The sequence below is a fragment of the Drosophila persimilis genome, unplaced genomic scaffold, assembly GCF_003286085.1.
Source record: "Drosophila persimilis strain 14011-0111.01,24,50 unplaced genomic scaffold, DperRS2 tig00000191-arrow-pilon, whole genome shotgun sequence".
Classification (NCBI taxonomy): domain Eukaryota; kingdom Metazoa; phylum Arthropoda; class Insecta; order Diptera; family Drosophilidae; genus Drosophila; species Drosophila persimilis.
This window is the reverse complement of record NW_020825298.1, coordinates 12595777-12608743: the sequence shown is the minus strand read 5'-3', so window position 1 is coordinate 12608743 and position 12967 is coordinate 12595777. Positions and strand designations below refer to the sequence as shown.

The window sequence follows — 12967 nt, the reverse complement described above, 5'->3', positions numbered from 1 at the left end:
TGTATCTTTTTTTTTGGTGCGGGCTTTGAGAGTGGAGCGTAGATTGAAAAGTGAAAAGTGAGGGATAGCTAAGTGTAACATGGTAACAAACTGACACATAATAATGGATACAAACAAACAAAAATATATAAATACATATATATTGAATAGTGAATTGAATTAATTTTTAAAAGGCGCATTCACGAACCCTTGGAGCAGGAGTACGAGTATATGTTCGTTGAACGAAATGTTTTTAGAAAATTTATTGTTGAAATATTGTAGCAAATCGAAAATACCGAAAATGAAAATGAAAATGAGCGAACCGAATGCAAATGCAAAAGCAAAACCAAACCGAGTTATAGTCAGCAATTAATTAGTCAAAGTAATAATTACAATGAAACACAAAGCAGAAAGAAAGCAGAAAGCAAACTCCAAGATAGCAATACAAGATGAACAGGTGTATATATATTTTATGACACATATATCACCGCATATATACATACATAAATATACATATATAAATAGATATATTTTTAATAAAACCAATACGGAAACGAGCAAAACTACAGACACTAGGCAGAAGCAATTACAGAAGCAAAGGCAGCGCAAGATCAGAAAAGAACAGAACCCCACTAAGCCAACCAACCAGATCAACAGCCCAACCCAATCGCATCCAAGAAATCACAATTTTGTTGGAAGTTTTCGCATAGTTTTCGAATCGAGTTCTCTTCCCCAATGTGTTCCTAGATACGAGCTTCAAATTTCGTCTACTTTACTCTGCTCTATCCAATCTAATCCAATCGAATCAAATCGAATCAAATCGATTCGAAACGATCTCCGATCTCCCCTCAAACACAAAGCAAAACAGTGATATTTACGGTATAGTCCCCAATGAACGAACTCGTACACGAACACTCTTTCCGGAACCCACCTACGAAACCTATTAATGTGAATGTTTTCTACACAAAAACAAAAATCAATGATCAATGAAAAACCTACCTCCTTGTTGAAAAAAATGAAACGATAACAAACGGATCCGATGGATGGGATCGATGATTAGAAGAAGAAGCAACACTGCCGTATTAATCGCACTCCTCTGTCTTCCCCTTGAGTAAAACACCCCCCTCTCTCTCACACACTCTCTTTCCGGAATAGTATTTTATGTGTTGTCCTATCCGAGAGAATTTCTAACAGAATTGTGTGACGAACCTCGAACCTCGAACCACGAACCACTTTTGATAGCCAGACGAAAAGTTTACTTAAAGGAAATGAAATCAGCTCACCCCCGAACACAGTCTAGGAAACGGAACGGAACCCCATTGAGTGCTGGAATCAATTGAAGGAACTGCAGATCTAAGCGTTATATGTGTATACACTCACTTTGTATGTTTTATTTGCATTTACGAGTACATTTGATATTTGATATGAGAAGATTTTTACTTACGCCCCGAGCGATGCGTAATCCTACCGATAACTGCTCTGTCCCCCATGAGGTTGTTGTTTATGGATTGTTTATCGTCAAGATCGATTTCAAATTTAAATTCTAACTGAAATTGATATCCTGCGTTGACGCATAAGAATACGTGCACGATACGATATCGAATGAGAATCAGAATCAGATAAAGTTGGATATGAAAATGCAGATGCAAATGCAGATGCAGGTGCAGATAAGATGGAGACGGAGACGGAGATAGTGTGTGCATTTTAAATTTAGTTTTTTTATAATTAATTTAGTGCTAATCTTTGAGCAGCTAGGCGCGTAATTAGAACTATGTATATGTGTATGGATGTCTTTTTGATAAAAAGAAGCTATTTTAAAAAGCAAACCATTTTCTACACTCTTTAAAAGATTGAACTCTACATGTACGAGAATATGTATAATAAAAATAATAATAATATAGCATTAACTAGGCAATTATAAACCAAATGAAGGCGATGACGAAGACGATTACGATGACGATGGGGGCAAGGAACTATAAACTAAGCGTCCTACATTAGGAGAGGGCTACTAACGCAAAAACCCAAAATGAAAAGAAAAGAAAAAGAAATTGATGGAAAAACAAAAACGATAAACGAATTTAAAATTGAAAAGATTGTAGTCAAGGAAAATGTTTTTCATTTGAAAACTCTACTACTTACTTACTACTTACTTACTTTGCAAGTAATAACTAATTTCCTCTGATCAGAGTTACACACGCAATACGCAAATTAAGAAAAACGGTTGGTACACGCCCATGCCCACGCCCACGCCCATGCCCATGCCCACAAACACATGCATAAACAGGCCACATACTCAAACAATCAAAACCCACACAAAATCATGGAAACATTCGAGTTGTTCGTATAACAAAATAATAAAGAATGCAGAAAACCGAAGAAATCCGATTTTTGTTTCAATTCCGCATGATCATGCCGAGAAGAGCAATTAAAACAGTTCAACAACAATAAATAGCGCATAAACAAACCAATTCGATCGGGACATTTTTTAAACCAAGCAAATATATTTAAAATTAGCATTTAACTAAAAGACAACAAAAAACTTAGGCTATAAACTGCAAATGTTAAGCACCAAACTCACCCAACCTAAGGCTTCCAAGTCCCCAGAACCCCAGTCCACATCCGTACCGTACCCGTGCCCGCGCCCGAGCCCGAGACCAACCCCAATCCAATGCCAAAAGAACCCCTCCAAGTCTAACTACCAATTCAATTTAAATAGCTAATTGCATAATTATTAAACCGTTACCGCAATTTCTGTCGAATGCCAAAAGCAAAAGTAAGAAAAAACAAAAACATAAAACTTCCAACTAATTATGCATGTAATGAAATGGCAAAACAGAAAGGAAACCCAAAAAATTAGCAAAAGTCTGTTGTCGATAAGTATTATTGACAGACAAATAACTTTCGTCACATTGACGATAATAATTAATTATAAGGCGAAAACAAAGGAATTAAATGATTTAAATAATAAACAAATTAATATTAAAAATCGAGAGAAATGATTGCTACAAACACACACAAAACTGAATAAAAATTTATTTTGAAAAGAGAAATACCATCAAAGCTTGTTTTCTTGTTTAGTTGATTTTCAAACATGATTTCAAATTTAAGCGCCGTTAAGTGTCTATCAATTCCATTTTGTTGCTGTAGCTTCATTAAAAATTAGTTCGTGTAACTATCAACAGGCGGCGCAAAAAGGAATCGTTGCTGTGTAATAAATTGAGCAAATGTAACAGTTCAAAAGTCTCGGTATATTTTGTCAATTTCATTAATCTATTTTTTCAAAGGTAAATTTCCATACGCAGGTTTTTTGAATTTTCGCTCACAAATCGTACTTATGTGTATCATTTATTCCAATATATTGCATTTAAATCCTTTTCGCCCATTTACTTTCAAAACAATTTCTATTTGGCGCTTAAGTTTTGTAGGACTGTTTTGGGATTTTCTCTGATGATTTTTCCAGTATATATTACAGTCAGTAATATTACGGTATATTTTGGTATATTTCTGAGGGTCGGACCACTAACCATACAGTATATATACTGTGGTCGGACGCTATATTTTAACGATAAATCGATTAAACGATAAAATAAACAGGTGAAGAACGCAGATCCGCGGGGTTTAATGATATTTGATATCTGTTGCACAATTAATAATGGACCTGCGTAAGTTGTGCAGAATTTGCTTTGACGGCAGCGCAGACGTTGACATCACGGAGCACCGAACCAGCGACTGGCCGGAACACACAGTCCTCGAGATGATGGACGCCACATTCCAAGAGGTAATACAGCAAAACTAAGACACAATCGAACTAATGGCGTCTTCTTCAGAATATGAATCTGACAGATGAGCTGGCAATGATATGCAAGCCATGCCTGGACAGTTTCATGCAGATCTATGCATTCTCCACGAAGCTGAAAGTCGCCAATCAACAACTGCTCGAACTATTCGCCCAGGCCCAGGAAGGAGAGATGTATGTGGTACACGAAGGGGATACAATCGAGGAAGAATGCTCCTTCCTGGAGCCAGAGCCAGATACAGAGACGGAGACAATAGTGCAAGCAGATGCACTGGACTTCGCGCCCATAGACGAGGGTGCAGACTTAATAGACGAGTGTCCGGAGATAATAGACGAGAGTTCAGAGAAAATAGACGGGAATCCAAAGATAATGGACGAGTATCCAGATCTAATAGACGAATGTTCAGAGATAATGGAAGAGTTTCAGTCTATCCCATCACAGAAGCTGGCGAATCAAGATTCGTTGATTGTCTCGGAGTTCCTACCAGTCACCACTAGTAAGCCCCTGGCCGAAGGAACCTCCGACGGTGGTCTGCAGCTGCAGCAGTGGACAGTGGATTATGCGGCCGTCGAACTGAAGCACAACGACCTGGATGATTACAACGAGACGAATCGCCGCCTCCACGTGGAGCCGAGCGGCAGTCAGGCCATCTACAAGTGCAAGTACTGCACGCATGCCTTCGCCTCTTCCCAGTACCTGAAGACCCATGTCCGCAAATCGCACGTCTGCAAGTACTGCACCAGCGCCTTCGCCAAGTTCAAGGATCTCAACGACCATATTCGCAACAAGCACCCGAACCACCCGTGTGTGGTCTGCCCAAAAATCTTCACCACCAGCAGAGGCCTCCGAGCCCACCTAAAGCGTGTGCATGGCGTCCAGCTGCCCGCTCAAGTGTCACTCTTGGACTACACACCAGCGAGCAGGAAGAAGTATTATCCAGAATAAAATTAGTTTATTTGCCAAAAGATTTGTGACTTTTCCCTCACGGGATCCCCCTTCTCTTGGTCCGCCCCAGCAATGTACATGGGCGTGAACTCCCTGTAGGCTATGCAAACGCGTCGCTCCACCACATCCTCGCGCAGCACAGAATGCTCAAATTGATAGCGCGCCGGCCCGTACAGAACAATCAGCGAGAGGCTAGAGGGAAAGAGACTTTAGCATACAAAGGGAACCATGAAATCGAGTGGCTTACTTGGGCATGGGTATGCGGAGCACCTTTCCCTTGTATGCCGAGAGCCGTTCCTCGGGCAGCAGTGGCTCCAGCAGCTCATTCTCGTAGGCGGCCACCAAATCGAGGTTGTACTTGCCCGCCTGCTGCTCTTCATAGACTGTGAGAGTGAGGACGGCATCGCCAAGGCAGTTGACTGTCACCACACGCTCGCCCCAAATCCAGCAGTCGTCCACATGTGGATCTATGCTGGCCCCCTTGCTCGGCTCGTACTCCAGGGAGCACTGCTCGATGGTCTGGAAGTTACGCAACAGCGGCACCTCATCGAATCGGCGTTGAACGTACTCCGTGCTCTTTGGGAAGCCGGCGAAGGTGCCCACCTGCAGCTTGCGCTTTTTGAAGTTCGTCTTGGGCCCAAAGTTCTGCTTGCGACGGCCGCTCTGGGAGATGTCCCAGCGCAACGCATCCAATTCCGTCATCAACTGCGAGCCCTCATCCTTGCTGAGGAACTGCTCCTGCACGAGAACCCCTGGCATAAGGAGACCCTTGGCCTTGTCATGCTGCTGGTGATCCGCCTGAACCGCAGTAGTGTCCCAGCCGGAGTATAGACGTTCGCATTGAACGCAGTATGACCAAGGCTCCAGTTGCTGGAACTGTTCCTGCAGCGAGGGTTTGGCTATTTGGAAGTCCTTCTCGCAACTCAGGCATGTGCGCACACCTTTGCAGCCGCATGGTCGAATTGTGTTCATTTTTTTTTAACACAAAAAATTGTAAATAAGTCCGCTCAATCAGCTGTTTTGCCAGTGTTGGACAATTATCGATTGTGAACATAATTCCATCGATAGTGAGCCACATTCAATACGATAGTACTATCGAATATTTCACCACATGGCGCGTTTCAGGTGAAAGATATTGTGGGGTGTTTTGGAAGAAAAAAGGAAGGATTTTATCCAAGTTGTTCACCTGTTGAAATAGAAGGGGACTATGAGGGCAAACTTCGTTTTTTCACCGATATACTCACGGTATATTTCGGTATATTTTGCGAGGGTCAGACGGTATATTTTCTTTTCTCAAATCCGCAAGTTTAAAACAAATTGGTAAGTTTATGTTCTTAAGTTATTTATTCTTGCGTTCAGATGTATATTGTTTTCAACAAATACTTAGTTTAAACCTGTTTCATTCAAACAAAACAAATGCTGCTTGGTGATCAAATACTAATCGTTTTCCTCTCCCCCAGTTCCAGCTTCCACTACGCCATCACGCCGTTCTAACGGTGCTTCGGAACTGGCGCGAGAGTGTTTCCAATATGGAAAATAGTAAAAAAAAAGTGCGACGCAGTTCGGTCGATGCAATGAATCCTCTTCTCTTCTGTACAAATGGAGCATGGGTGATCAGTCTTATGGGCCAGACATCTGGTGTGGTGCAGATCCAGCTGCAGTCGCCGACGCCATCTTGCTTTAGATCTTGAGGCAGCTGCGGTGGCCGCCATTGCGGGCGTAGACCTCCTCGAAGGCGTGGATCAGCTCGTCCATGCCCTTCAGCAGGCCCTCCTCGCGGTTCCCGGACGTCCAGGCGCTGCGATGGTTCACACTCATATGCGCCGGCAGCTGGCGGCACTTGGCGAAGTCAATCAGCCACGCTCCGACCCGCTCATCGTCGTACACAATGAATATGCTGGAGCCGACGATCTCGTGGCGATTGAAGAAGGCGGACTGCTCGACGACCAGGCGCATGTGCTTCAGGCGCTTCAGCAGTTCCTTCTGCACGGACTTACGGGCGGCTAGGAACTGCTCGATGGTCTGCGAGATCTGTTCGCTGCTGCGGCAGGTTTTCAAATCCTTGACGGGAGGACGACCGCGCAAGCGGAGGGCTTCGATGCGGAAGCCCTTGGTGTGCGAGGAGGAGAGCGACTCGCGGAACAGCATATAGCGCAACTTGGTGATGGCTCGCGCCTCGTGCTCCGCCGCCGTCGGTGCGCTGGCATCCACGGCAAGCATTTTCTGGTACAAGTCCGGCCGGAGCGTGGCATTGCTCACCTCCGACTCGAGGAAGGTGCGGCAGCCCATCTTGATGTCCATCACGCAGGGATCCTTGAAGCCGGCCAACAGGTCCTGTAGCTCGATGTAGTGCTGCGACTGCATCTCCCGCATACCGAAGTACGCGGGCACAATCTGCGCCGTCTGTGGCTCCTGGCAGATCATGCGGTAGGCATGCACCTCGCTGTCATCGATGCCCACGATGCGCTTCCGCACAATTCCCGTCGACGTGGGCACAATGCTCTCTGGATGGCCGGACAACTGCATCCAGCCCTGGGGCTTGGTCTGCTGCTGCTGGAGGAGATGCGGAGTGGCGGGGGCGCTCAGTTCCAGGGCATTCTGCAAAAGATTAGAAGAAAGAGGAAAGAATCGGTAAGTGAAAAGAATTCATTGATAAAGTCTCGATATCAGCTCGGCCGCTCTGTCCACTGTCCGGCTGCGATTCGAACTGGTTCTGTCTGTTTCTGTTTCTCACTCTCTCTTCCATCATTATGGTATGCTCATGATTATAAATAATCAAACAAATTTTATTTACTTGCCTCGGAGGGAGCCACGCCCCGGCCCTCGTAAACGCGAAATTTATGCGACCCGACAAGCAATCGTACATTGTACGAGGTTGCAAGCAGGAAACAGAATAAGCAGAAGCAGAAGCAGAAGCGTTTAATCGTCGAATTGTCGAATCGCAGCCATGTGGAAAGTTTCGCCCTGCTCCTTTATGGGTGTTTATGGGAAATGCGGTGTACTTACAATGGCCAAGAACTTGAGCAGTGACATCTGTGGGGTCTGCTGAGCGGGAGCCTGTGTCTGTGTCTTGGTCTGTGCCTGGACCTGGACCTGAGCCGCTCTTTGTAGACTCAAATAGTCGGCCAAGTTGTCGCAGTTCTCGTAGGGAATCCGCTGCAATCAAACGGAAAGATAGAGGATGTGATGGTTAGAAGAGCTGTGGATATGATTCACTCAAGTCTTAATTATTTATTCAATCAGAATGCAGGCGAAATATTTCGATCGTTTTGTTTGTGTATGGCTTTTGGTTTATGGGACGCCGTGTGTGGTTTACGACACTGCCGTGTTCCTAATGAGGCACTTAGTATGCAAAGATCGTTGTTGTTTCTGTTGCCGTTGCTGCTAGCCTATGCGAATTGAGCCATAAGCATTGGCCATAACAAATAACAATCTGTCCCAGTAGAAGGCGATCGGATAGACGGACATACAGACAGACAGACTGACAGACCGGACCACAGACCCCCATACGAGTAGGAAAGTCGCCCCATCACCTCTCTACGCCTTGATTAATTAACAAATTAAGGTAATGCGCTCGGAACTCGTTTGTATCGCAGCATCTTATATAGCTTTGGCTTCTGCCTTTGGCGCTATCTATCCACTATTATCGTATCGCTTAAGTGTTCAGATAAGGCTGCGTATTTCTGCGGCAGTCGGTTCTTGGGTTCCTTCTCTTGGGTTAACAGCACTCCGCTCCCCATCGCCACGATTGCCACGATTGCCACTGAGATTCCGATCTTTACGTAAGTCCAGTAAGCAGCAACAAGAAACTCGGTAAATTTGCATATGTGGCACAAATTCGTCACGCGTGCGATGAGGAGATGGCTACAGTGAACACCCCTTCTCAGGGTCAACGTGTTGCTTATCAGCCTTCTTATCATTTTATGACATGTGTTCCAGAGCCTTAGGCAAATGTTTGATTAGAGATTGAGATATTGCGCAGTCGGACATTAAATTCGGATTAGAATCCCCTAAGAACATATGTATTTACGTTTATTCTTTGACCTCAACGCTTATATTTCCATGTTCATTATGAGAAAGCAAATGTATTAATTAGTCGCTAATAAGATGTCAGATATGTTTAAGCGGCAATCGGTAGGGTGGTGGAGATCGATGGGGATCCATATCGAGTTCTATTAACCAATATTCGAGGTACACTCGGGCGTGTCGTCAGCACTGACCTTTGTAGAACGATCCGATCCTAACCGGCGGCCGTTCAATCGTATTACTCGTATGTATATCTATCTATCGATCGATCGATCGACGTATGTAAGTCCGTCCGCTGTTCATTGAGTACTCGTTTTACAACTGCATTTTACAACTGATTCGCGTCGGACAGACGAGTGAGGGGTGTACCCCCCAGAATAGTACATTTTTGCACGTACACCCCTTTGGGGCGACTAGGTTTAATTAGCATTTAAGCTGTAATTTGGTTCTAGTTTTAGTTTTAGTTTTAGTTGGGGAGTGCGTCACGCTATGGGGGGATACACAGCACTAGGAAGACATTTGTATTATTTAACTTTTATCAGCTATTGCATATTTATCATCATCATTATATCATTAATAACCAGAAGATTCTATATGGAAAATGGGAAGGAAAAGCGGTCAGGGAAAAGCATCATCCATCAGATAAACATTGTGACAGTTCCCGCGATTCAAAAAGCGAAACCGCAGAGTGTGCAAAACAATAATTAACTCCAGCAGTGATGGCAGATGCCACATCATGGCAGGAGGAGGCAGTGTGGCAGTAAAATTACAGCACTTTTCGCTTGAGTGATTCGGTGCGGATCGGCTCGAACCGATTCGGAGGCGACTTCCCAGACCCTGGGCTATTTTTAGGCTGCCAGACCGATTCACCGATTCAACGATTCAACGATTCACCGACTCAGCGACTCACCGATCCGCCGATTCACCAATCCAATGTTTAGCTAAGCTCACAGTTTAGTAGTGTTTATTTATGACTACTTAACATTTGGAACGTGTTAACGAAACAGAAACAGAAACAAATACAACGGCCACAGAAAACACCAACAAAAAAGTGATATAAAAACTTTGCTCAAATCAATTTATGCGCGTGACGTCAAAGCCCCGCTCGGGGGCTGGTGGGGAGTGTTGCGTTAAATTAAACAAAATTATAAAAATCAATCTGCCGAATTTTGACTCGAACTTGAGTTGAAAGTTGAGTTTGTGAGCCAACGATCGGACTGTTGCTGTTGAGGTCCAGCCTAAGGCCTGAGAGACCCTGAACCTGGGATTCGTGCGTACAACTTGCCCCAAAAAACAGGTTCTCCTCGCGGGGATCGTGCCTCCAGACTCCACAGCAGAGGTGACTCAGGTGCAGCCTTCTCCAGGTGCGGCCGCTACCGCTGCCGCTGCTTTTTGTAGAACACAACCCTGACATTAAAAACACTATGAAAGGAGAAAAACAGTCCTCGAGAAGAACAGTCTGTCTGCAAGAACAGACCTCGTCAGCGAGTGGACTGGATGGGAATGGGAATGGCTCTGAGACTGAGACTGGGATGAGTATTCCGCACCATCGGCATATAGATAGTCGCAGTCGTTTGCTTGGGGTATACATATGTATATTTGCATTGACGTCAATCTACTGAAACGAGGAGGGGATGAGGAGGGGGGGCACGGCTCGAAGGGAGAGGTAGTGTGTGGAAACCAGTTACGTTAAGACATAACGCAAAAGCCAGGCCATTGGCAGAGGATTAGATCCGTTAGCCATGTCCAGAGGGAACAGCGGACAGAGACACTATCCAACTATCAAAAGCTGTAATTAACTCAAGAATTTTCACACTCTCTCGAGTCTGTAGTCTGCGTCGCAGTTCTGTAAGGAGAGGGCCCAAAGCCAAAGCCGAACCCGAAACCGGATCCGCTATAGAGAGCCGTGGAAATGCGTCAATAAGCCTTTCCCTGTAATGCATCGATTGGCCGGACAGAGCCCGTGAATCACAGCCGATAGCTGCGAAAGTTCGGCTGCGACCCATGGTGAGGCCCATCATGTGACTAATCCCAATCCCAATTAAAAATTGGCGACAAAAACCAGATCGAAGATGGTGATTGCAATGGAAGATGGCGAAGATTCGGGGGAATAACCGGGTGCTCAAAATAGAAACTGGACTAGATCGAATGAATGACCCAAAGTTGTGGCACAACCTTCGCTGCCGGGCCTTGATCTTAGAGAGTGAACAAATTAAAATTAAAGCTGGCAAAAATTAACCAATGATAGCTCTGCGAGGCTTGTGGCCGGTGGCCTGTGGCCTCAGGCCGAATTTGAATCTGAGGCAAAGTGTGTGTGTGGGCCGCTGCACTTGAGGACTGTTTGAGGAGAGAAGTAGTGTCGAGTGCTGGCGATACACTGTGAGAAATGTGGCGAGTCAATAAACCCCAGATGACATAACAAGGAAAACGGATTGCGAATAAACAAAAGGCTTTACAGACAGACAGAAAGACAGTTAGCTGCTGCACTCGAAATTTGAAGGCGAGAGAACTGCACAGCGAGAAACGTGTCGTAGAATGAGTGGACTTCCTGTCGAAATGCCAAAAGAGGGATCTCCGAAGCCCGATGCCCGAACCTCAACGAATCAATTGTCTGTAATGAAATGAAATGAAATGAATCGATTCGTTTGTCCATGTAGCCCATGTGACCGAATGGACGCCTCATCCAAGCCACAGCCATAGCCATGTCTGATGTGTGATGTGTGCTGTATGCTGTATGCTGTGTCTTGTGTCTGCTCTCATAACCGGCAATGTCCGGCTCTGGTCTCTTGTTGTTGGCTCATGTTGCTTGTCTTTAATTAGCGCAGACTCGTTGCTGTATGCAAATTGACGTTACGTGGATTATCGGACCCCTTTTCGACCCACAGACAGACCCACGAGTGCTAAACGTAGTACGAGTACGGGTGTACTGCCGCTGCAGATCTGCTCGAGATATGAGTATTGTTTACAGGCCGCATTCCTGGCCAAGGCCTGAAGGTGCTGAAGGTGCTGAAGTTGCTAAGGGGTATGGGGTGACTGGGTGGGTAGGCCCCACAGTTGTTTCAACAACAAACAAAACTCCCCGCAGACGTCATTCCTGGACCCATAACCATACCTCGGTCATGAGTATACTTATATATGTGTATCTCTCTCTTTTTCGGCCACTTTCTCTGGAGTGTTGCTTTCTACGCGGATGTGGACGGACAAGACAATCCTCCACCATCGCCATTGACGTCACTGTCGGTTGGTTTGTCTTTTGTGGTACCAATATTACAAGCTTTCTTTTGTCGGGCACTCACCTCATGGTTGTTATTGTTGTTGCGACCAACAGATTTCGATTGCTTCTGCTGCTGCTGCTGCTCCACATCCAACACGATGTGTGCATTGTGCTGCTTGGAGCTGGCGCCCGTGTCCAAGGCAATTAATTTCCACAGCTGCTTCAGGCCGATGTTGTCGATGCATGAGAAGCGCAATTTCGACTCATTCGACCAGGCCATCGTGGAGCGGCTGGCGGAGGAGGGTTTCGGTGGCTTCGATACCTTTGCGGCAGCTGTCGACTGTTGCTGGTGTGTTGTTGCTGCTGCTGGAGGCCGCTGGAGCACCGTTGAAGTCATAGTCATTCAGTCGGAGTTATCGCCTCACGTCTCACGAGAGTTTGCACAACGAATGATATTTTTGTCACTGGGTTTGCTTTTGCCTTGTGGCGTTTTGCTTTTCGCCTTTTCAATTTATGATTTGGATTCTCGTATTTTCACGCTTTATGCCTCCATACACTTTGGCATTCTGCTCGTTTTTCTATACTTGTATATTTCTATTTCTCAACTGCATTCTCATTTCAATTGATTTTCACGCTCCATTTGCATTGGAAACTTTATCTTTATCTAACTTTGTTTTTGCATTGCTTGCTGTTTGCTGCTTTCTGCTTTATCTTTATCTTTGTGGCCCGTTGGGAGTCTTTTTTCTGCGATCGCGCGACGACGACAACGACTGCCGTAGAAATCAGAGAAGAGCTTGCGTTCGCTGGTGGAGCTCTGGGTGGCGACTAACTGGTTTCGCCATCTGGCATCCAGTTTTGTGCTCTGACGAGTCGCACTCGTCGTCGAGCGAGTACTCGGCATTGTGGGGAGCCGAGCGGCTCTCTCGGCGCGGATCGGAGAGCGTGGGCAACAGAGAAGCTTTTCGGATCGTTCGGAATAGAACGAGAGGCATAAAGAGAGAGAGAG

General features: G+C 45.4%; 3 protein-coding genes across 3 annotated transcripts; 1 reads left to right on the top strand and 2 right to left on the bottom strand.

Annotated features, from left to right (window-relative positions):
- Nucleotides 1-3587: 3587 nt before the first annotated feature.
- Nucleotides 3588-4735, top strand: LOC6588677 (zinc finger protein 521). The gene is made up of 2 exons (XM_002014436.2): nt 3588-3757; nt 3807-4735. Exons 1-2 carry the CDS (start codon nt 3632-3634, stop codon nt 4719-4721), a joined length of 1041 nt encoding a protein of 346 aa, XP_002014472.1. The 5' UTR covers nt 3588-3631; the 3' UTR covers nt 4722-4735.
- On the bottom strand, nt 4709-5809 carry LOC6589446 (alpha-ketoglutarate-dependent dioxygenase alkB homolog 4). The gene is made up of 2 exons (XM_002014437.2): nt 4969-5809; nt 4709-4913 (listed from the first exon to the last, which is right to left on the bottom strand). Exons 1-2 carry the CDS (start codon nt 5691-5693, stop codon nt 4724-4726), a joined length of 915 nt encoding a protein of 304 aa, XP_002014473.1. The 5' UTR covers nt 5694-5809; the 3' UTR covers nt 4709-4723.
- Nucleotides 5810-6046: 237 nt separating this feature from the next.
- On the bottom strand, nt 6047-12791 carry LOC6589447 (inositol-trisphosphate 3-kinase homolog). Its single transcript, XM_002014438.2, has 3 exons — nt 12044-12791; nt 7728-7877; nt 6047-7319 (listed from the first exon to the last, which is right to left on the bottom strand). The coding sequence occupies exons 1-3, from the start codon at nt 12362-12364 to the stop codon at nt 6402-6404; spliced, it is 1389 nt and encodes a 462-aa protein (XP_002014474.2). The 5' UTR covers nt 12365-12791; the 3' UTR covers nt 6047-6401.
- Nucleotides 12792-12967: the final 176 nt, after the last annotated feature.

What these genes read in the sequence shown, in the direction of transcription:
- LOC6588677 (XM_002014436.2), top strand. Translation starts at nt 3,632, where the DNA reads ATGGACCTGCGTAAGTTGTGCAGAATTTGCTTTGACGGCAGCGCAGAC. An exon ending in TGGACGCCACATTCCAAGAG is followed by an intron (nt 3,758 to 3,806) that starts GTAATACAGCAA and finishes CGTCTTCTTCAG; the next exon opens with AATATGAATCTGACAGATGA.
- LOC6589446 (XM_002014437.2), bottom strand. Translation starts at nt 5,693, where the DNA reads ATGAACACAATTCGACCATGCGGCTGCAAAGGTGTGCGCACATGCCTG. An exon ending in CTCCGCATACCCATGCCCAA is followed by an intron (nt 4,914 to 4,968) that starts GTAAGCCACTCG and finishes CTTTCCCTCTAG; the next exon opens with CCTCTCGCTGATTGTTCTGT.
- LOC6589447 (XM_002014438.2), bottom strand. Translation starts at nt 12,364, where the DNA reads ATGACTATGACTTCAACGGTGCTCCAGCGGCCTCCAGCAGCAGCAACA. An exon ending in ACAACAATAACAACCATGAG is followed by an intron (nt 7,878 to 12,043) that starts GTGAGTGCCCGA and finishes GTTTGATTGCAG; the next exon opens with CGGATTCCCTACGAGAACTG. An exon ending in TGCTCAAGTTCTTGGCCATT is followed by an intron (nt 7,320 to 7,727) that starts GTAAGTACACCG and finishes AATCTTTTGCAG; the next exon opens with AATGCCCTGGAACTGAGCGC.